The sequence below is a fragment of the Diabrotica undecimpunctata genome, chromosome 5, assembly GCF_040954645.1.
Source record: "Diabrotica undecimpunctata isolate CICGRU chromosome 5, icDiaUnde3, whole genome shotgun sequence".
NCBI lineage: Eukaryota > Metazoa > Arthropoda > Insecta > Coleoptera > Chrysomelidae > Diabrotica > Diabrotica undecimpunctata.
In genome coordinates, this window is record NC_092807.1 from 11,547,671 (window position 1) to 11,570,602 (window position 22,932).

Sequence of the window (22,932 nt, forward strand, 5' to 3'; positions counted from 1 at the left end):
CAAACGTCGACTTTACACATGGAAATCCCCCGCTGACTCACCTGACAACATCATAAGGAATCAGATAGATTATATAGCAGTACCAACAAGATATAAAAACATGATAAAATCGTCAAAAACGTACCCAGGTGCCGATGTTCCTACGGACCACAATCTGTTGGTATGCAGAATGGTCATGAGAGTAAAACGGCTCGAGAAAAGATCTAATTTAAACACAATTGATATTAAGAAACTCACTAACCCAAAAACCGAAATAAAAGTACGAGAACAACTAGGAAAGAAAATAAACGACATTAACGAGAACACGTCGGACATAATAGAGAGATGGGATAAATCGAGGGAAGCAATCCAAACAACATGTGCGACTCTATTAAAGCGTGACAGACGGAAGAAGAAAGAATGGATGTCTGATCAGATAATGGATATGATGGATGAAAGACGTAAATTCAAGAATAAAAATGAAGAAAAATACCAGCAGATCCACAAAATCATAAGAACGAAAATTCGAGAAGCCAAAGAAAAATGGTTTTCCAACGAATGCAGGGAAATAGAACAATACGAACGAAAATAAGACAGTTACAATATGCACAAAAAAATAAAATCAATGACAAACAAGAGGAAATTCAATAAGTCACCCAACAGCATAAAAGATGGCGATGGAAATCATATCTCGAAGCCATCAACGATCTTAGAAACATGGAAATCATAGAAAAATTATTTGCATCTGACAGGACTGATGATCACCTATATGGAGAAGGAGAAACAGGACCTTCAATCCTTAAATCGAAGATAGAAGATGCCATTGCAGCACTAAAAAACAATAAGTCAGCAGGTCCGGACAATGTACCATGCGAAATATTAAAGATCCTATGTAAATCAGACAAACAGTTCCTTGATAATCTAGTTGAACTTTTTAACAACATATATATAATAGCGGTAAAATCCCGGAGAACTGGCTGCAGTCAACATTTATTACAATCCCGAAGAAACCAAATGCCCAGATCTGTGATGACTACCGGCTTATAAGCTTGATTAATCATGTCACTAAAGCGTTCACTAAGATCATTCATAGAAGAATATATGATAAATGTGAGTCAAATATTGATAGATCGCAGTTTGGCTTTCGGAAAGCACTTGGAACTAGAGAAGCAATTTTCGCTCTCCAGGTGCTTATACAGCGGTGTAGTGACGTTGATAAGGACGTGTATTTGTGCTTTGTGGATTTTAGAAAAGCATTTGACAATGTCAATCATGAACAATTGATAGATATTCTGCGAAAGACAGGTATTGACGACAAGGACATTCGAATTGTGGCAAACCTATACTGGGGTCAAACAGCAAGAGCAAAAATTGGCAACGAACTCACTAAAAGTGTGCAGATCAAAAGAGGTGTCCGTCAGGGTTGTATATTATCCCCACTCCTATTCAATATTTATTCCGAAGAAATATTTAATAAATGTATGGAAAATGCAAATGAGGGCATAAAAATAAACGGCGAGTTAACGAACAATATAAGATATGCCGACGACACGATGATCCTTGCCAGTACCATAGACGAATTACAGCAGGTAATGGAAAGAGTTTATTCAGTTAGTGAGGAATACGGCCTGAGCCTCAACTTCAAGGAGACAAAGTGGATGCTGATAAGCAGGAAGCAACAGCCTGCTCGACAGTTACGGATAGGTAACATACTAATTGATCATGTAGAATCTTATGTGTACCTTGGCACCAACGTAAATGCAAAATGGGAACCAGGGAACAGGCCACAGAAATTAAGGCGAGAATAGAACGAGCCAGAGCAGCATTTAGCAATATGAAAAAGCTCCTCATAAGCAGGGATTTGTCTCTTTCCCTAAAACTACGTCTAGTTAAATGCTGCATTTTTCCGATCTTACTGTATGGTGTGGAGGCCTGGACGCTGACGGAGACGCTCACGAGAAAACTAGAAGCATTCGAAATGTGGGTGTACCGACGCATTCTTCGTATATCCTGGACCGAACATGTCACCAACACAGAGGTAATCCAAAGAATCGGAAAGGAGAAAGAAATCGTGAATACAATTAAACAAAGAAAGCTTGAATATCTAGGCCACATATTGAGACACGATAAGTACCGTCTACTGCAATTGATTGTCCAGGGAAAAATAGACAGTAAGCTAGGGCCAGGCATTAGAAGACACTCGTGGCTACAAAATCTGAGGAAGTGGTTCGGGCTCACATCGGTCGAACTATTCAGAAGCGCCGCAAATAAGATCAGAATTGCCATGTTAATAGCCAACGTTCGCAACGGACAGGGCACTTGAAGAAGAAGAAGAAGTAATAAGCCATTATTATTTTTTCAAAAATATTAGGCAAATTATTATTATAACTGTCACCCAATAGCACACAACAAGGTTACTATTAAACATTAATAATAACTGATATTTTTGTCAGAATATTCCATAGGCTACTTGATAAATAAATTTTTTGTGACAAAATGTTAATTTAGTTAAAAACTGCAAGAGATATTTTAGAAAAACATGTTTTTCTAAAATAATGAGTTACATATAGGATGTCCCATCTGAAAAAAAAAAGGAATTAGGGGGAAATTTAGGATGCCGGTTTTATGCCAATTTTTACAGCACCCTGTATAATGAAAAAGCCAACTTAACACTGTAAACGATAATGCTGTATATGTTTAATAAGTTTATAAGGAATTTAAACTTTTATTCAATTACTTTAGATGATATTGAACTTTATATACATGGTAGAGAAGTGTAATTTTCGTAAAATTACACTTCTACTCCAATTAAAAAACCAATATTCAAAAACGGTTCACGATAGGTATGGGGAAGCATTAAAAAAAATATTCATAATAACGTGAATATTTCCAAAATTAAAAAATATATAAGGTGTCCCATTAAAAAAAAAACGAAGTTATAAGCAAGTTCTGGTATAACCGAATATTTTTTTGACATATTTAATTTGATCTAAATTCTAGGGAGTCTTAAAAAGTTCTTTTTATTATTAAATCATTTTGTGTGCATAAGTGTAATTTTTTTAAACTACTTTTTCTATAGGATATTAGTATACGTCTTAAAGAAGAAAATAAGCCCCAGATTATTTATTGAGATCCATTCAGTCAAATAATCTGAACCAGCCTTAGAAATTAGTTAATTTTTCAAAAAATCTTATAAACAAATTAAATTTCGCAAACACTATTTTAACCGATTTGGCTCAACTTTTGCACATAATTCAAACATGATAAGACCCTCAAGATCAGGTACATTTAACCTTTGTGTGCATACCCAACTTTACCAACGTTGTTACATACCCGTGTACTCCGTTGCTCACCTCTCATTTTTTCGATTTTTTCGTTATTTATGCAATTGAAATGGTTTCCTCAAACTCAAACCATGGAGGAGAAAGTGCGAAGGAATGGGCATACCAGTAAGAGACGAATACCTATACACCTTAAGTTTTGCCGACGATCAAGTAGTCATCGCACAAGATGAAGAAGATCTCAGCTTTATGCTCAGAAAACTAGAAGAAGAATATAAAAACAACGGAATGGAAATAAACTTAGAGAAAACCGAATACCTAACAACAGAAAACAAGGATATGAGAAACCTAGAGATAGACGAGGGAAGACAAATAAATGGAACAGATAAATTCAAGTATTTAGGAACCATAATATCGAACCAGGGAACAACAGAAGAAGATATAAACAACAGACTGAGACAAACAAGAAACTGTATAAGACAACTAAACTCAGTGTTGTGGGATAAGAACATTACGATAAAGACAAAAAAGAGAATATATAATACCCTGACAAGAAGTATCCTGACATATGGGTCCGAAAACTGGACAATAAACAAGAGAAATAGAGGTAGAATAAGAGCAGTAGAAATGGAGTTCCTGAGGAGAAGCTGTAGACTTACAAAAAGAGACAGAATTGAAAACGCAGAGATTAAGCGGAGAATGGGAGTGCAATCAGACATAATCGACTATATAGAGGAGAAGAGACTATCCTGGTACGGCCACGTCAGAAGAGCGGACAGAGGACGCTGGATAAACAAAATCACAGAATGGAGCCCGATTGGAAGAAGAAAGAGAGGAAGACCCCGAAGGTCATTCAGAGATGAAATCGACGAGGCTATGGAGAAAAGAACCCTGCGAGATGGAGACTGGAATGACAGGGAAAATTGGAGAAAACGGTTGAGTGAAGGAAGACAGTGAAAACTGTGGAAATCCTTAGTAGTAGTAGTAAATGGTTTCCTTAACGTTTATCTCAGTAAATAAACATAAAAAATGAGTATCGGAAGCAGTTGTAAATGAATTGGCATGCTATAGCTCGTGGAGGTAATGGATTTTGATAAGAGCTATGATCTTGTAAATAACAGGTAAACTTGTGTACTGCATCTGCATGACTCATAGCTCTTGTCAAAATCCATTACCGCTACAAAGGGTAGCGGTAATGGAGATTTTCAAGGGGGTCACCCGGTCCTCACAGACTTTCTTTGTTATCAGTGTTATCACCTACGACGCTATCGCAACAGTAGACGTGAGTCAGTGTCAATAGTGTTCTTCGTTAGTACGAAAGTGAATATATCTGCTATAGTTAGTGGAGTTTTGGCTAATCTACGCAGTATACTTTAGCGTTATGGAGGAATTATCGAGGACTGAATTCGCAAGGGTTTTTTTAGTGCTTCATTTGAAAATTTCTTTATGGTGTTCTATTGAAAAAGTGAATAATGCATGAATTTTGTCTCAGATTGAATGCCACGGAAAGAGAAGCTTATTTGACCGCATTATTAGGAGATTGTGATAATGAGTCAAACAGGGAGTCTGACAGCGATGACAATGACTGGCTATCAGATGGTATTTTGCTTGAACGTGAGGCTCTTGATAGCGATGAATGTAGTGTAGATAATCAAGAAATACCAGTAGCACTAGAAATCGATACATCTATCGAAGAAGGTAAATATATAAAATTGCTATACATTGTTGCCGCGCAAAATAAAAAATTGTAGAGAAAAGATGATTTTTTTTATTTTTAGATGACGAAGAAGACTAGTACGTCGAAGAAGAGAGAGACGAAGAAGGACAAAGTGATAGAGAGGATCAAGCTGCAGCAATGGAAACACCATGCAAAACACCATGCACTTACATAGCCAAAGATAAAACTGTATGGAATAAAACGCCACTTCATCAACATCAAACCGCATCTCATAATCTATTGCGTCAGCAAAGTGGTCCTCATCGAAGTACCGTAACACTTTCAATAAGCGACACTTTCAAGAAGATATTTACCATAAATATGGTAGATATTATCGTTCGACATACAAATAAAAAGCTTTGTCAGTGTACGCAGCATTCAACGCATTGCATCCAGATTCGAAGCGAGAGTGAAAAAATGTTACTGTACAAGAAATATACTCATTCATGGCTATTTTGATTTGCTCTGGTGTAAATATTTCTAACATCGATCATACAAGTAATATGTGGCATTCAAATTTATATCCACTCTATCGAGCGACAATGGGGATCTGTAGGTTTCGAAACATTATGCGGTTTATTAGATTTGATGACGCTAATACACACCAGCAACACGCAAAAGAAAATAAAGCAGCTCCGATCCGTGATCTCTGGACAATGCTCAACGCAAATTTATCGCAGATGTATAAGCCGACGGAGAATTTAACGATCGATAAACAATTTTATCCTTTTCGCGGTCGCACAAAGTTTACGCAGTATATTCCTTCAAAGCCAGCCAAATATGAATTCAAGATTTGGTGGATTTGCGACACTGAAAATGCTTATTCCTTACACGGCATCATTTACACAGGCAAAACAAGTAATGTTCGGGAGAAAAATCAAGGAAAAAGAGTGGTGAAAGAGCTTGCAGCTGCGTACCGGGGCAGTGGTAGAAATATTACCATGGATAATTACTTTACAACATTATATCTTGCCAAACACCTACGTTAATGGAAGTTAACTTTAGTTGGCACTTTGAAGAAAAATACAACTTACGTTCCAAGTGTGATGACTCCGAATAAATCAAGAGAAGTATGCTCTATTGTCTTTGAATTTCATAAAAAGTAACAATGTGCTCCTACGTACCGAAAAAAAAAATAAAGCAGTTATACTGCTATCAACGATGCATTCCAACATAGCAGTGAACGATGATGCTAAAAAGAAACCCCATATTATCACAGATTACAATAAATATAAAGCTGGCGTCGACATTATGGACCAATTGATCAGTAGATATACTACACAACGTCGCACTTTGAGATGGCCAGTAGTCATGTTTTTTAACATGCTAGACGTTGGCTCACTCGCTTCATACCTCATTTATTATGAAAATACTTATGAAAAGACCCATTTAGCGAAGTTACGGCAGAGATAGGGGAGAGACTACAGCAAACACTAAGTGCCTCCAGACAACAACGGTGGAGCGAGACTTTAAGTAAAATGGATATGACGCACAGTAGTAAGCAGGCTTGGAATATGATCAAAAAACTTAATGGTGATCCCACAGAAATGAAAGAGCTATGTACAATAACACCAAATCAGATAGCCCACCAACTGCTTCTGAATGGCAAAACAAACAATCGTTGCAAAACGCCAAAGATTATAAGAACTCAAGACCAGGAAACAACTCTCTTGCGAAACCCATTTACCATCGAAGAGCTCAAAAATGGTATTGACTGTATGAAAAATGGAAAATCACCTGGAGTGGACGAAATCCTAACAGAGCAGATAAAACACCTCGGGCAAAAAGCGAGACAATGGGTGCTCGATCTATTTAACATCTGTCGCTCTACCTACCAGATTCCAAAACTGTGGCGTAAATCAAAAGTAGTAGCCCTTCTGAAACCTGGGAAAGACCCTGAACTACCGAGTAGCTACCGTCCGATATCCCTGCTATGCCATTTGTATAAACTGTATGAACGTCTCATTTTAAACCGCATCCAGGAAAAATTAGATGCAAAATTAATCCCACAACAAGCAGGCTTCAGACCAGGTAAATCATGCACAGGCCAAGTGCTGAACTTAACAGAATACATAGAGGAGGGATTTGAGCAGAAAGACATAGTGGGAGTAGCCTTGATAGACCTCACAGCGGCCTATGATACGATAAACCACAGAACCCTGCTAACTAAGATCTATAACACTGTGCTTGACTACGACCTGGTAAATATCATTAGATCACTGTTGTGTAATAGACGTTTCTACGTTTTGCTAAATGGAAAGAAGAGCAGATGGAGAACCCAAAAAAATAGCCTACCTCAAGGAAGCGTTCTGGCGCCGTCCTTATTTAACATCTACACCAACGACCAACCAATGCACCCTCAGACTGAGAGTTTTGTCTACGCTGATGACCTTGGTATAGCCGTAAAGGGGAAAACACTCACACAAGTAGAGTCGACAATGGAAGAGGCTTTAAACATGATGTCAACTTACTACAAACAAAACTCATTAAAGCCAAACCCTACTAAAACCCAAGTATGTGCATTCCATCTCAACAACCAACTGGCGCATGTAAAGCTGAATGTTTCTTGGGAGGGACAACGCTTGAAACATACTGATAAGCCCAAATATCTTGGAGTAGTACTAGACCGGTCACTAACGTATAAATTCCACTGTCAGAACACAAGACAAAAGGTTTCTACGAGAAACAACCTTCTCCGGAAACTTGTAGGGAGCAAGTGGGGTGCAAACCCCCAGGTCTTGAAGACAACAGCTGAGGCCTTATGTTTCTCAACAGGGGAATATGCTTGTCCCGTCTGGGGTAGATCTAGACACGCCCAACAATTCACCACGGCGTTAAATGAAACATGCAGAATAATTACCGGTTGTATGAAGCCTACCCCCTACCCCTACTGTACCGGGTAGCTGGATTCTCATCACCAGATGACCGTAGATGCGCCTCACAATATGTGGAGAAGTTCAGGCAAACTTTCGATGAAAGGCACTAATTATACGGGTTTGACGAACCACCAGGAATCAGCCGACTTAAATCAAGGAAAAGGTTTATGAGAAATGTCAGCGTCGAACCACCCGAACTGTTCCCCCTACATCCAGAACGACCTAATGGAATGAACCTGGACTGGAGAACCTGGCGGACACTGAATCGCATACGCACAGGTGTTGCCCCTGTAAAACAGAACCTGATTAAATGGGGCATCAAGACAGACAGCGACGCACTTTGTGAATGTGGGGAAATACAGAACATGGAGCACCTGAGAGTATGCAGACTTTGCCCATCACAGTGCACCCTCGATGATTTATGGCTCGCAAATACAAAGGGTGTAGACGTAGCCCGATATTGGGCAGAAAAACTGTAGTCGGATCCAGACACGAAAAAGTAAAGTAAGTATGAAAATACTAAGATGTTGCCAAAAAAGCAACCAGCGACGGCTATTTATACGTAAATTGAGCGAAGAGCTTGCAACGCCAACAATTGAAGATCGATATGGTAACATTCAAATAATGAGAAATTATAGCACCAAGATCGCTATTGAAAGTGTTATCGGTCTACCAGTAAATCCTCTGGAGGCTGCTCCAGGTCCGGCGATTCAAAGAGATGCATCAGGAAGAAAGAAAGTCATCGGTTCCTGCAATATTTATTGCAAACAAACAATCAAGAAGAGAAGAAAAACATGAAAGGCTTGCTTCGAATGGGAAAATACATGCGATGAGCATGCAGTAACTTTTGCTTGCATAAATTTTCATTATTATTAACCAAATAATTTATTCAAAATGAAATTTGTCTATGGTACCAGGGTACCCAGGTACCCGTCATATGTATAATTTGAACTTAATTATTTGTGCTTAAAAAGATTCTTAAAATGCACCATTGCCTTACAATTGAGTTAAAAAACGACGATTCGGTTCAAAGTGAAATTTTAATTTTCAATCAACTTACAGGAAAAAATGTGTCATGGTGGGCACCCAGGTAACCGGGTATGCACACAAGGGTTAAACAAATTTTAATAAATAAAAAGAAGTTATTAACAATATTCCAAAACAGCGATTTTGCTGTTCAACTTTTTTGTTTATTAACCGATTTTAATTTTTACTAAATTGATTGGCAAATAATAATAATTCTTGTTAAATAATATATGACATATTAACAAAAACTTCTTTTTTGGAAATCTATTAGAAACCGTAGATTTTACAAAATTAAGTAACTTTTGTACACAATGTATAAATTATATTGTCGAATTAATAATAACTGAACTATACCACACCGAACTATACATAACTCAGTAATTAAAAAAGATTAATATCTGCACTATGCGCGGCTTGTTATGTAACGAACGTACGGTGCTCAACTATTTCCATGAGAGCAATATTTCAGCATGGATACAAAAACGATGGCGCCGTGATAATGTTAATGTGGTCACGTCGCGCGTCGTTCATTATTAATCCGGAAAATTAAATGAAGCTCGACGTTTATCGAAAAACAATTAATTACGAAAACAAACAAGTGCGAATCGATGAAAAGTTGTTTTTCACCAATAGAGCAATTTCGCTACAAAGCGTGGCGACGTAAATCAGTGTGTGAACAAAACAAAAAATAATATTGCAATATACTCAATACTTAAAAATGATGGTATATTGGATGGTAGGATGGATTTCATAAACCTTTTCTATGCCCCTTCTTCTTCTTCAAGTGCCATTTCCGCGGCGGAGGTCGGCAATCATCATAGCTATTCGGACTTTTGAGACTGCTGCTCTGAAAAGTTCATTTGATGTATTCCGTACCACTCTCTCAGGTTGCGCACCCATGACATTCTACGCCTCCCTATACTTCTCTTTCCTTGGACCTCTCCCTGCATAATCAGTTGGAATAAGGTGTATTTCTCTCCACGTGTAATATGTCCGAGATATTCCAATTTTCTTGTTCTAATTATATTTAAAACTTCTATTTCTTTATTCATCCTTCTCAGAACCTTTTTGTTTGTGATGTGTTCTGTCCACGATATTTTCATAATTCTTCGATACACCCACAGCTCGAATGATTCCAGTTTTTTCATTGATTCGCATTCAAGGTCCAAGATTCCATTCCATAAAATAAAGTCGAAAAAACATAGCACCTCGCCAACCTAACTCTTAGTTCCAATTTTAAATCCCTTGTACATAGCATGTACAACTCAAGACATCTTTAAGCGATATACCAAATTCTTTATAACGTAAAACATTTGACCAATGTGAGCCTGAAAGGTTAATGCTGAGTATATCGCGTCGTGACCGAGTTAAAAATGAGTACTTAAGACGAAGAACAGGAGTTACCGATGTAATTTCCCAAATTGCCAGACTAAAATGGAACTGGGCCGTACACGTCGCCCGAATCAGTGATGAAAAGTGGACGAAGAGATTGCTTGAGTGGAGGCCGAGGTTAGACGAAAGAAATAGACAAAGACTCCCTACTCGTTGGTCTGACGATTTCAAGAAAATGTCAAGAAATTGGATGAAAAGTGCTCAATATAGAGCAGAATGGACAAAAATAAGGGAGGCCTATGTCCAGCAGTGGATGCAAAGGGCTGGGTGATGATAATATTAGGGAAAGTCTAAGTGTGGACCAATTGATGCCAAAATGAATGAGAAGAGCACTAAGATGGTTCGCGCATATTCAACGTCAAGACATGATTCATCCAATATGAAGAATTGTTGATCTGAAAATTCCTGGGAATAGTAGAAAAAGGATATCCAAAGAGACCTGGGGGAGACGCTTATGCAGGACATGACCGTACAGGAGAAAAGAATTTAAAACTTAAGTTATGCTAATTTCTTATTATTTATTACTTTCTCATACAAAAAGATGGAGTATGGTGGACAGCTTTTATTTTTGGTTGACGACATTGATTCTTTAACCAGCATTATATAAACATTTTTTGTCATGAATAGGTAAGAACTGTCTAGATAGTCTGCTAATTAAACTAAATCGGTAAATAATGCGGATTGTTATCAATCAGTTGTTGGTGTGTTGTCAATTTACATTAAAATAATAAATTCCTTATTAAAAGCTAATTTCTTGCAGAAATAAAAATGAAATATTTAACTGAGACCCACCGAATTGAGATTTTAATGATGATCGGTTACGTGATTAAGTCAAGTTGAAGTAGCAAACTTATTTAATCAGAGGTATCCTCAATTGCCTAATATTGCACAAAGAACTGTGTCTAAAATTTAAGCACAATTCAAAGAGCTTGGACATGTCAAACCATTAAAAAGAAAACCGAACTTCATTGAAGATGAAGTGAAAGTGGATATTTTGTTAAGTGTCACAGAGAATCCAACGTCAAATTCAAGTCAAATTGCACGTCAAAATAATGTGAGTCACACAACTATCCTAAGGTGTCTTCATGAAGAAAAACTTCATCCATATAAATTAACTTTTGTGCAGGAGCTAACAGAAGACGATCCAGATCGTAGAATGGATTTCTGAGAAAGAATGATGGATAAAATTAACAAGAATGAAGTAACTCTTTTTCTGATGAATTAACATTTACATTGAACGGAGAGGTAAACCGACAAAACTGTAGATATTGGTCAGCGGAGAATTCTCACTAGATGCGTGAGACACACACTCAGTATCCTCAAAAGTTGAATGTTTGGGCAGGTATTATAGGAGATCATATTATTGGTCCTATATTTGTAGATGGTAATTTGACAGCGGAAAAATATTTAAGCATGCTAAGAGACGATGTTCTTCCTCAGTTGGCTAACTTATATCCCAATCCAATAGATCCGACCCTACCTCATGAAACTGTCTGGTTCCAGAAGGACGGTGCAACACCCCATTATGCTTTAATGATAAGAAATTACTTCTTCAATAAATGGATTGGACGAAGGGGTACTATTGAGTGGCTAGCTAGGACGTCAGATCTTACGCCTTTGGATTTTTTTCTGTGGTGTTATCTCAAGAACAAAGTATATGCAACACGACTAACTAGCATTGAAGGATAACTCAATACCAACCTCAACCTCAAAAAAAGGATAACTACAGAAATACGGAATATTTCACCTCAAACTTTAAACAAAGTTCGGGACGAGTTTTATAGGAGACTATGTTATTGCCAACAACAAGGTGGAGAACATTTTGAGCATTTATTCTAATGTAATCCAATCAATTACCTCGGGTATTTTATGAATTAATTGTCTTGCAGAAAATTATACTTAACTTCAACATTTCACCTTGTATTATTCATAATAGACCCTACATGATATAGTTCGTTGAGATCAGGTTGTTAAGGAGCTTTTAAAAACATAAAAATATGCAGGGTGTTTCGTTTAAAATACAGATTATGGACTATGCCAGACTTGCGTGGATCACCCTGTACATTCAAATTTATGTTTAAAAAGCGCACATTTAAATTTTAAAGTTAAGGTATCTCAACGTTTTTTATTATTTTCTAAAATAAGGACACAAACAATTTTATTCCATAAGTGGTTTCCACACTGTATATACGACTCAATTTAGTAAAACATTTAACATTAAAATACATTAAAATTTACAAGCGAAATATAATTAATAGCAAAGCGGATACATAATTCCACGATTTAAGCTATGTACACTTTTTCCACAAAAAACAACAGCCAAGATCAAAAGTAACTTACGACGTCTCTATTTATGATCCTCCCAAAAAAACTCATTTTTGATTCATTTGCGGACTGCTGTATCTGCGAAACAAAACGATCACTCGCAAATGCGAAACACGACTATCTTATCTTTCGGTAAATATGTACATATTTCAATAGAGAGGATTCTATTTTGCTGTCAAATGGAGAAGTTAAAAATTGTTTATTGTAGTTAGTGATACACTTATATAAACACTGCTACCATAAAATCGATATGTAACATATTCCAGAGATTAGTTAATTGAGTTTATAAAACCAGATGCGTTTTTTAAATTAGTATTTGATACAGTGGAGGTTAAAAAGTGTTTTGTATCCTAGTTCCGTATATAAATTTAATCATGCCCATTTGGTATATGTTATATTTTTTACTATTTATGTTAAAAATTTAGTTGGAACATACTTTGTACGTTTTAACATTCAAATAGACCGACATGGTCAGAAATGGAATAAAAACATCCTGAATTACTAAAATAAGAATCTTCTAAACTATGTATTAATAATGCTGAAAAAAATGTTATACAATGATTTTTGGAGAAATTGTAGCAGATAAACGTACTATCATATCATCATCATCATCAATCAGCCCTGAGTTGTCCATTGTTGAACATAGGCCTCCTCTAGACTTCTCCATCTGCTTCTGTTCTGCGCCTCTGCTATCCAATCGGTCACGATTCTTTTGAGGTCGTCGGTCCATCGCGTTGGGGGTCTTCCTAGGCTTCGCTTGTCAGCCCGTGGTCTCCACTCAAGCAATTTTTTTGTCCAACTGTCGTCTTTCATTCTTGCAACATGTCCTGCCCATCTCCATTTTTGCCTTGTAATATGTTCGATAATGTCTTCCACTTCGGTTCGTCTACGAACTTCCTCGTTTCTTATTCTATTTCTTAAGCTTATTCCAAGCATTGATCTCTCCATCTTTCGTTGTGTCCTTCTCAATTTTTCGGCTGATGTTTTTGTGAGAGTTAAGGTTTCTGCTCCGTATGTGAGGACTGGTAGAACGCACTGGTTAAAAGCTTTTCTTTTTAAATCGGTATATTTGTTTTAAATACGTCTCTCATTTTTCCGAATGCAGCCCAACCCGGACTTATTCTTCTGAGTAGCTCGCATGTTTGGTTATCTCGCGTTAACCTTATTTCGTGACCCAAATACACATATTTTTCCACAAGTTCTATGGGCGACTTTTCGATTTCTATTAGATCATTGGGGACGAGATTGGTCATCATTTTTGTTTTTCCATAGTTTATTTTTAAACCGACTTTCTGGGTTACTTGCTGTAGTTGTTGTAGCATAACTCTGGCTTCTCCTAAGTTGTCTGTTATGAGAACAATATCATCGGCATATCTGAGATGATTGAATATCTTTCCATCGATGCTAATACGCTTTGATTCCCACTCTAGCCGTTTAAATGCGTACTCAATAACTGTTATAAATAGTTTTGGCGACAAGGTATCTCCCTGCCGCACCCCTCTGCCAATTTTTATCTTCTCAGTCGTGCAATGGAGGTTAACGGTTGTTGTCGCATTTTCGTATATACTTCGAATAATATTTGCATACCTGTGATCTAGTCTGCATTTTGATAGTGCTTTTAAGATAGCAACTGTTTCGACTGTGTCAAATGCTTTGTGGAAGTCGACAAAGATAAGAGCAAGGGGTCTGTTATATTCGATAGACTTTTCAACTAGAGTTTTAAGGCATTGCAAATGGTCGTTTGTTCCTTGTCCCGCTCGAAATCCTGCCTGTTCTTCTGATTGATAGAAATCGAGTTTTGCTTCTAATCTGTTTGTCAGTATTCGAGTAAAGAGCTTGTATAGGTGGTTAAGCAAACTAATTGGCCTATAGTTTTCGAGATCTGATTTATCCCCTTTTTTGTAGAGGAGGATTGTAACCGAATTCTTCCATTTACTTTTCACTATGCAGACATAGATTAAAAAGTGTTTGGATTCGGGACATCAAAAGTGGACCTCCTAGTTTAATTGTCTCAATGACTACACCATCTTCCCCCGGAGCTCTATTATTTTTAATATTTTTGAGGGCATGTTGAATTTCCTCTCGTGATATATCTGGTATATCCTCCGATCCTACATTATGTACCTTTTGTATTGGTTGTTCGATGAGCTCTGGAATAACTTGACTTTTATATAATGTTTCATAGAAACTTTCCACTATATGTAATATGCTTGGTCTATCTGAGATATTTCCATTTTTATATACTATCATATACAGTTCATATCGTATCATATACAAAAATTGCTTAGATTTAGTGTAAAGTATTAACAATTTTAACTCCGATTGTGGTGACAAATGGGTGGATCGAGTTGCTCAGGAGTCACCACTGCCGGTTCTAAGCCCGGGTAAAGGATGAAGGTTGGGCAGTGGGCTGACAACCTACTCCCAGAAAAAACAAACTGATACGAAACCTGAACATTTGTCTCGGAATACAGGACGGAACTTTCGGAAATGACTCAAGCTACGAAACATGGACTATATATTTGGAAACTGGAATGTGAGGACACTAAATAAACCAGGAGCTCAAACCGCACTTCTGCAGGAACTTAAAAGATATAAGCTCATGATTACTGCGATATTTGGAAACTGGAATGTGAGGACACTAAATAAACCAGGAGCTCAAACCGCACTTCTGCAGGAACTTAAAAGATATAAGCTCATGATTACTGCTCTTCAGGAGACAAGATAGATGAAGAAAGGTGTCAGGGACACTAAACCGCACACAATTCTATATAGTGGGAAGGAACAAGGAAGCAAAGAATGTGGAGTTGCATTTGTGATGCATAATGATTTTAAGTCAAAAATCATAGACTTCCAGGCAGTCAGTGAAAGGATATGCAAGTTAAGAATTTGCACCCACTTCTTTAACCTAACAATAATAAACATTCACTGCCCAACAGAAAAACAAGAACAACATACAAAGGAAAGCTTCTACCAACAGCTGGAGATAGTATATGACAATGCGCCCAAAAATGACATCAAGATTATAATGGGTGATATGAATGCTAAAATATGCAAGGAGCCACAGTTCTATGGCACAATAGGAAAACACCCACTGCACAATGAAACAAGCGAAAATGGGGAATTTTTGATAAATTTTGCCACCAGTAAATACATGGTTATAAGTTCCACATGCTTCCCACATATGGACACACAAAATGACATGGATGTCACCAGATGAAACCCCAACCAATCAAATCGACCATATGCTGATAGACAAAAGGGCAGCCAGTAGTATCTCAGATGTGAGAACACGACGAAGAGCATGCTGTAGAGACGGACGTAACAGCTGTAACACGGAAAAAACAAAAATAATGGTACAGACGAGAAGCAATATAGTCCCACAAAACATTATAAATGAATATGACATTGAAATGGTTGGAAAGTTTACATACCTGGAAGGAGAAATATATCCAGACGGATCAGAAGATGGAGAAATACGGAAAAGAATAACGCAGGCAAGCAGAGCTTATTTTGCCCTCTCTCATATATTTCGGTATAAAAATGTCCACCGAAATACAAAGATGAGAATCTATAAAACCTTAATTCGACCAATAGCATGCTATGGCAGTGAAACATGAGTCCTGAAAGAAACATCCAAAAGCAAACTCGATACATTCGAAAGGAAAGTACTGAAGAGAATACTAGGATCTGTGAGGGTGAGGAAAAACGGAATCTTCAGAAGTCAATACAATAACGAGCTTTATCAACTTTATAAGGAAGCACCACTGTCAGATTTCATTAGAATACAAAGATTGCAATGGGCTGGACATGTGATAAGAATGGGAGAGGATAGGCTACCGAAAAGAGCACTGAATGCTAAAATGCACTCAGTGCATTTTAGCGGAAAAAGACCAGTTGGAAAGCTAAGAAAGCGCTGGGAAGACACAGTAAACAGCGACGCACAAGCCCTTTTAGTTTATTTGCTTTTTATTGGAAGGTTTACACTTAATCCAAGAAAATTCGATTTACAGTGTGTTAAAATTTTATTGTGTATTATAAAATATAATAATCATCTAGCTTTCTACGTTCACAGAAGTGCTGAATATACCCAGATACTTCCCAATAAGATACGTATTTAGGGATTCACGATGAAAGAGAATTCTGAAAACAATGGACTAAAGAGCCCATGAGATATTTAACAATCTCAGGAACCATCCGAAAAGACTATTAAGACAGTTGACAGACAATGACGAAAACCAAAGACGGCCTAGACAGCAGCAAAAAACACAAAAAAATGAGCACAGCTCACCAAAAAAAAAAACATATTTTGTTCAGTTATTTTTATTTTTACTAACCATTTACTCTATATAACAAAAATCTATATACACGGGGTTTGTGAGAATCGTATACACCTGGGAATACACACCGCACTCATTACTACTTTCCTTCTAGTATTATTTTATCTTAACCCTTAACTAGAAGAGGAAAAGGTGCACTTTCGACCAATTTGCCTTCTTAGTTCGGTAGCTAAATTGTATAAACTGTTTATGAAAGGCCGCCTTGAGTGAGAGCCGGAAGAAAAGCATGCGTTAAGCGACCGCCAATATGATTTTATGGCAAAAAGATCCTCCTTAGATGCATTTACAGAAGTGACCTCTTTTGTCACGAAAGATACAAAGAAATGGATGGGTCTCATCCTGCTTGACGTCAAGAATGCCTTTAACACGGCATCATGGGAAAAATCATGTCCAGGCTGAGATAATTGGGCGTTCTGTTCATGACAGATACTTAACTGACAGGTCCATAAGTGAAAAATATACCAGTATCAGTTTGTCGCAGGGTGTTCCGCAGGGTTAGGTACTAGATTCTATCCTGTGGAATGTCCTGTATAGCGGGGTGCTAAGACTACAGATGCCAAGGGTATCCATTGTTGTAGCTTATGCCGATGATGAAGGCGAGTCAGAAAACGGACAGGTATGGCTAATGCCGAATATTGGAGGCACAGATAGCACCAAAAGAAGAGTTCTAAATGGAGTTTGCCAGTACGTGTAGCGTGCTAAACACTGCAAAATACGCCAAGCTGAAGGAGAGTTCGCAAAGGCGAATGCTCCTCAGGGTATCTAGCACCTACAAGACAGCTTCAAATGAAGCTCTGTATGCAATTGGAGCAGTGGTATGTGTTGTGCTATCTTGCTTGATAACATAAGGTGTCTAAAAAAGACTTTTAGATCTATTATTTTTTCAAATGAAGCAACATTCTCATCAAATCGGACACTTTCTAGCCAAAACTGCCGTTGGTGGAGTGATACGAATCCGTGATGCGGAATGTTGCGTCTGAACGCTGAAAATTGCTAAATCGAAATGTAAGTTTAGAGGATATTGAGTCGATTTTTAATAATATATTCACGTTTTTGGTCTTCCAAACTCTATAATTTCGAACATTTGATTCAATGCCAATGGACATGCATCGATAAACAAGATTTTAAAAAAAATTAGCCTTCTCTAAAATTTCGTAACAAAATTACGCTCAATTGTTTTTATCGCATTATCTAAGTTTTTGATAACATTGAAATTTATACGACTGTAGCTTATTATTAATTTTGAAGGTTTTCAATTTACTACTGTTAACCTATTTTTAGTAATATTGCTGTATTTTTTCCATACGCGGATTTGCAATTTTTTTTATTACATTTTGCTTGTTTATGGTGGTATTTATAACATTATTAAATTGTTTAGCAATTAATCTCCAACATGTTTTTTTAACTTTATACAAAATTTAATCGGTAATCCATGCTTAAACGATTAGTTTTAAAAAATTTTGTTTATGGTGTTTAGGATTCGAATGTTTATATTTCAGAAATAAATTAAAAGTAAACAATAAACTATTTATATACGCATATACCAGAGGCGTACAATCCTGAATTATTCAATATATTTTTTGATTATTTTGTTTGAAATGTAACAAAATACAGAAAAAGATGAAGATTATAGAAATAAGATTACAGTATGAAAAAAAAAATGCATAGTCTATGTATTTCAATCTTCACGGTATTGTCAATTTCTGGTTTTTCTGGATTAGCTCATTAATAGACATTTCATTGGAATATGTCCACTGTCCTATAACTGGTGCCTGTGTATATCATTATTTTACTTCATTATTTTGTACGTTTTTCCTTCTAGATATTTTACTTCTCTTATCATATATCTATTGCTGCGCATATATCATTCAGAGCTCATATAACATTATGTAAACTACTAATTTTTTTTGAAGACTTACTGTAAATACGAGAAAATATTTGACTGTTCGCAATATTTATTCTGAACATCACCTTTGGGCTTAAGTTGTTTAAGGAAATGATTATAACTACGGTTAATCTACTACTCGACTAAAAAGGCTAAAATCGCACAAACTGATCTTTTTCTTTTTGCCTTGAAAATTGTAGAAGCCATAGATTTGGGTATTAATCTGAAATTGGATTCGAACACTTAGAAATCTACGGTTTTCTAGACTTTATTCTTAGATGGAGTCTGTATGTATTCTATACCGTCTGTATGAAGTTCACATTCAGGATCAGTCGCTCTGATGAGTGTTATTAAGACGAAATACTTACAAGCGAATAGTAGAGGCACTATATGTGAAATAAAATCTTAACTATATTTTCTATGATTTTTTTCTATTGATTAAATATACATTAACGCACTTTAGAAAATATGCAGTTACCTTCTCACCATCTTGTTCTAAGACAAAATTACTCCAAATCTTACGCTGATGACTCTACGCGAGGGTAATCTAAATTAATTAATTAGCATACATATCTCGTTTTTTCTAGCGTTTATAGTAATTCCCATCTCAGCACTATTTATACTTAAGCTTTCGATTAGATGTTTTAGGTCTTCTTTGCTCGTTGCAATGATCACGGTGTTATATGACATCTGCATATCGTAAGTTGTTGCCTTATTTTCTGTCAGCGGTAACTTCCACTTTGATTTGAGCGGGTTTTTGAAAATTTCTTCGGAATATAAGTTAAACAAAAGTAGCGATAACGTGCATCCCTGTCTAACACCTCTACATATCTTTATTTCTTCTGATTGTTGAAACCCGAACTGCGTTTCACTAATCTTTTCCTCTAACTTTTAACTTTTTCAAGTCCAAGCTTTAGTTCCATATAATAACAAGCAGTTTCAAAATTTAAATACATAAACAATTAATCGAGATAATTGAATAAACTCTAATTTGTGCTCTTCTTCTTAACATGCCATACACCAAAGTGAGTAGGCGACTATCTCATTACTAGAATTCTGTTCTTGGCGGCGTGACACAGCTCGCCTGTATTGTGTATTCCTGTCCATTCTTTAATATTCCTTAACCAGGATAATTGTTTGCGGCCGGCTCCTCTCCTCCTTCGATCTTCCCTTGTAGGATTAACTGTGGTATTTCATATTTTGCTCCTCTCAATATGTGCCCAAGGTAACCAATCTTGCGTTTTTTAATTAATTCAAAGAGTTCTCTTTCCACGCCGGCTCTCTTAAGGACGTCATCGTTTCGAACTCTATCGACCCAAGGTATGCGCATCATTCTTCTCAATGACCACATTTCAAATGCTTCAAGTTTGTTGATAGATGTTTTTTTCAAAGTCCACGTTTCCATGTCATAAAGCAAGATGGACCATATGTAGCACTTGGCCATTCTGTAGCGTATTTCGAAATTTAGGTTTTGATTACATAGGAGCGGTCTGAATTTCACAAAAGCTTGTCTTGCCATTTGTATTCGGGTTTTTATCTCTTGATGTGGATCCGATTGGTCATTGATTGTGGTGCCAAGGTATTTAAAAGTTTTCACGCGTTTTATGCGATCGTCACCTATGCATATTATCGGGTTTTCTGGAGGGTTTCTGCTAATGACCATATATTTCGTTTTCAAAATGTTGATTTTGAGGCCATATTTTTTACCTATGCTATTCACCCTATCAAGTAATAACTGCTGATCTTCCAAATTATCAGTTATAATCACTGTGTCGTCCGCATAGCGTAGGTTGCTAATTGGTATGCCGTTCACCTTAATGCCTAATTCCGTGTCTTCTAATGCTTCCGCAAATATATTTTCAACATATAAATTAAAAAGCATCGGAGAGAGTATGCAGCCTTGGCGGACACCTTTCCGGATTTCAAATTCATCCGTATATTGGTCTTGATCAATCCTCACCTTTGCCATTTGGTTCCAGTATAGATTCTGAATAATTCTGATCTCCTTTTGGTCAATGTTGGCCCTATGTAGTAGTTCCATCATGATATCATGTTTAACATTGTCAAATGCCTTCTCGTAGTCGATGAAGGTGAGGTAGACATCTTTTCGTTGATCTAAACAGTTTTGTATTAAGGTATTCAAACATAAAATTGCCTCTCTTGTTCCTAGTCCTCCCTTAAAACCGAATTGTGTTGACCCGCTAAGTTCTTCTAGTATCTTGTACATTTTTGAGTGTAATATCCTAAGGAAGAGTTTCAGCAAGTGACTCATTAAACTGATTAAGCGGTGTTCATTGCATTTTGTGGCATTAGCTGTTTTTGGGATCATCACAAAGGATGACTGCAGCCATTCTCGCGGAATGTAACCAGTATCATAAATTGTATTGAACAGCTTTACCAAGATTTCGATATTCTCCTCGTCTAGTAGTTTTATTGCTTCTATATTAATTTCATCTGGACCTGTTGCTTTATGCATCTTTGTGGTTCTAACTGCATATTCTATTTCACTTCGCATTATTGATGGCCCTGATAAGTTTTCGGAAGGAAGTTTGCGCGTTGGTTGTGTTGGTCTTTCGTCATTAAAAAGTCTTTCTGCGTATTCTTTCCACGCCATTGCTATCTCCTCTTCTGACTCTATGTATTCGTTTCTGTCGTTGCGTATTCTTGTTCTGTGGTGGCTTTTGTGTATATTCGATATTTCTTTGATCTTCTTATGTAGTCCAAAACTATCTCCTTTTTCCTGCAATTGTTCTATTTCGTAGCACCTTTCCACCATCCAACGTTCTTTTGCTTTCTTAATTTTCTGGCGAATTTCTTTTTGTATCTGTTTGTATTTGTCTTGATTACGTTGTTGTTTATGTTGCCTTTGCTTTTCCATTAGATCCATAAAATTTCGTCCGTCATCCATTCGTTATGCTTTCTCTTTCTGATCTGTGTTTTAACTTCCCTGTTTACTGCCAGAATCGTTCCTTTAATATCATTGACCATCTCTTCGATATCATCAATCTAATTTGTGCACTAATTTATAAACGTTATTAACTTTTTTGAATAATGACATGTAATAAAGCTATTTGAAATTATGAAGTGTCAGTTAGATCGACCAAATAGTTTGTAAGTTATTCAATTTGTTTATCCCGGAGAGCGAATATTTAAACAACTATACTTTCTAGAAACAATGACTCTATAGGTATTTAGCAGATCCCAATCGATTCTTTGACGCTTCAATTTTAAGAGATATAAAAAATTTTTAACATTTTATGAAAAAAGAAAAGACAGTTAAGTTAATTACATGTTTATCAACGTCTTTTTTGACTTGCAATTCTTAGAAGGCACAGATTAAAGCAAAAATCTGAATTTGCTTTCGACAATTAGAAATCTTCGAATTTCGTTTAGTGATTTATTATCAGATGTCGCTATTGCGTCCTTATCGAAACCATTTTAGCGTTGCTTCTACTACGATCGGAAAGATTGTTTTCACGTTCAGAGCATCTGTAAATAGTTGCTCCGAAGATTCCTTTTAGGATGAACTAAGTATAAGCGGATATACAGATGCACTATACATGAAATCAAATCTTAACTGCCTTTGCTTTTATTTCGGTGTACTTTTTATGAGTACTAGAAACCAATTCGCCAAGGATTTTTACTTAGTTGAGGAGATATGTTGTGGAATGCAATTTTAGATTCCCCATTTTTCTAATTACATCTTTATCAACGTCTGTTTTGCCTTGCAAGTCTTAGAAGGAATAGATTAAAGCAAAAATCTGAATTTGGTTTCGACAATTAGAAATCTTCTGATTTCGGTTCATGATTTTATGAAAACTTTTAACTGTTTGAAAAGTGGCTGACTTTTTAGCTTATAAACATTTATAATAACTTTGATATTTTTTATGCCACGCTCTTGTATGTAGCCTTACTGAAAAGATGGTGAAAAACACAATCTTAAAAAAAAAGAACCTTCTATCACCAATAGGAACCAACATAGAATTTTTTTCTTAAAGTAATATTTTCATTGTTTATTAACATTAAGAGCTGAAAATTAAACATAATAATGAAATTATATAAATTATATTATATTAATAAAAAATGATATATGATAAATACGTACAAATTC

General features: G+C 36.5%; 1 protein-coding gene across 3 annotated transcripts in view; it reads right to left on the minus strand.

Moving 5' to 3' along the window:
• Positions 1-22,932, minus strand: part of Nep3 (M13 family metallopeptidase neprilysin 3) — a 92,571-nt gene that overhangs the window by 52,544 nt on the left and 17,095 nt on the right. Inside the window, exon 1 of one of the 3 annotated variants that reach the window (XM_072531463.1) lies at positions 12,612-12,736. The exons of the other annotated variants lie outside the window; for them this stretch is intronic. Within the exon in view, the coding sequence (XP_072387564.1) occupies positions 12,612-12,647 (36 nt within the window). The 5' untranslated portion in view covers positions 12,648-12,736. Of the gene's footprint in view, positions 1-12,611; positions 12,737-22,932 lie in introns of those variants that run through there. 3 annotated transcript variants of the gene reach the window in all.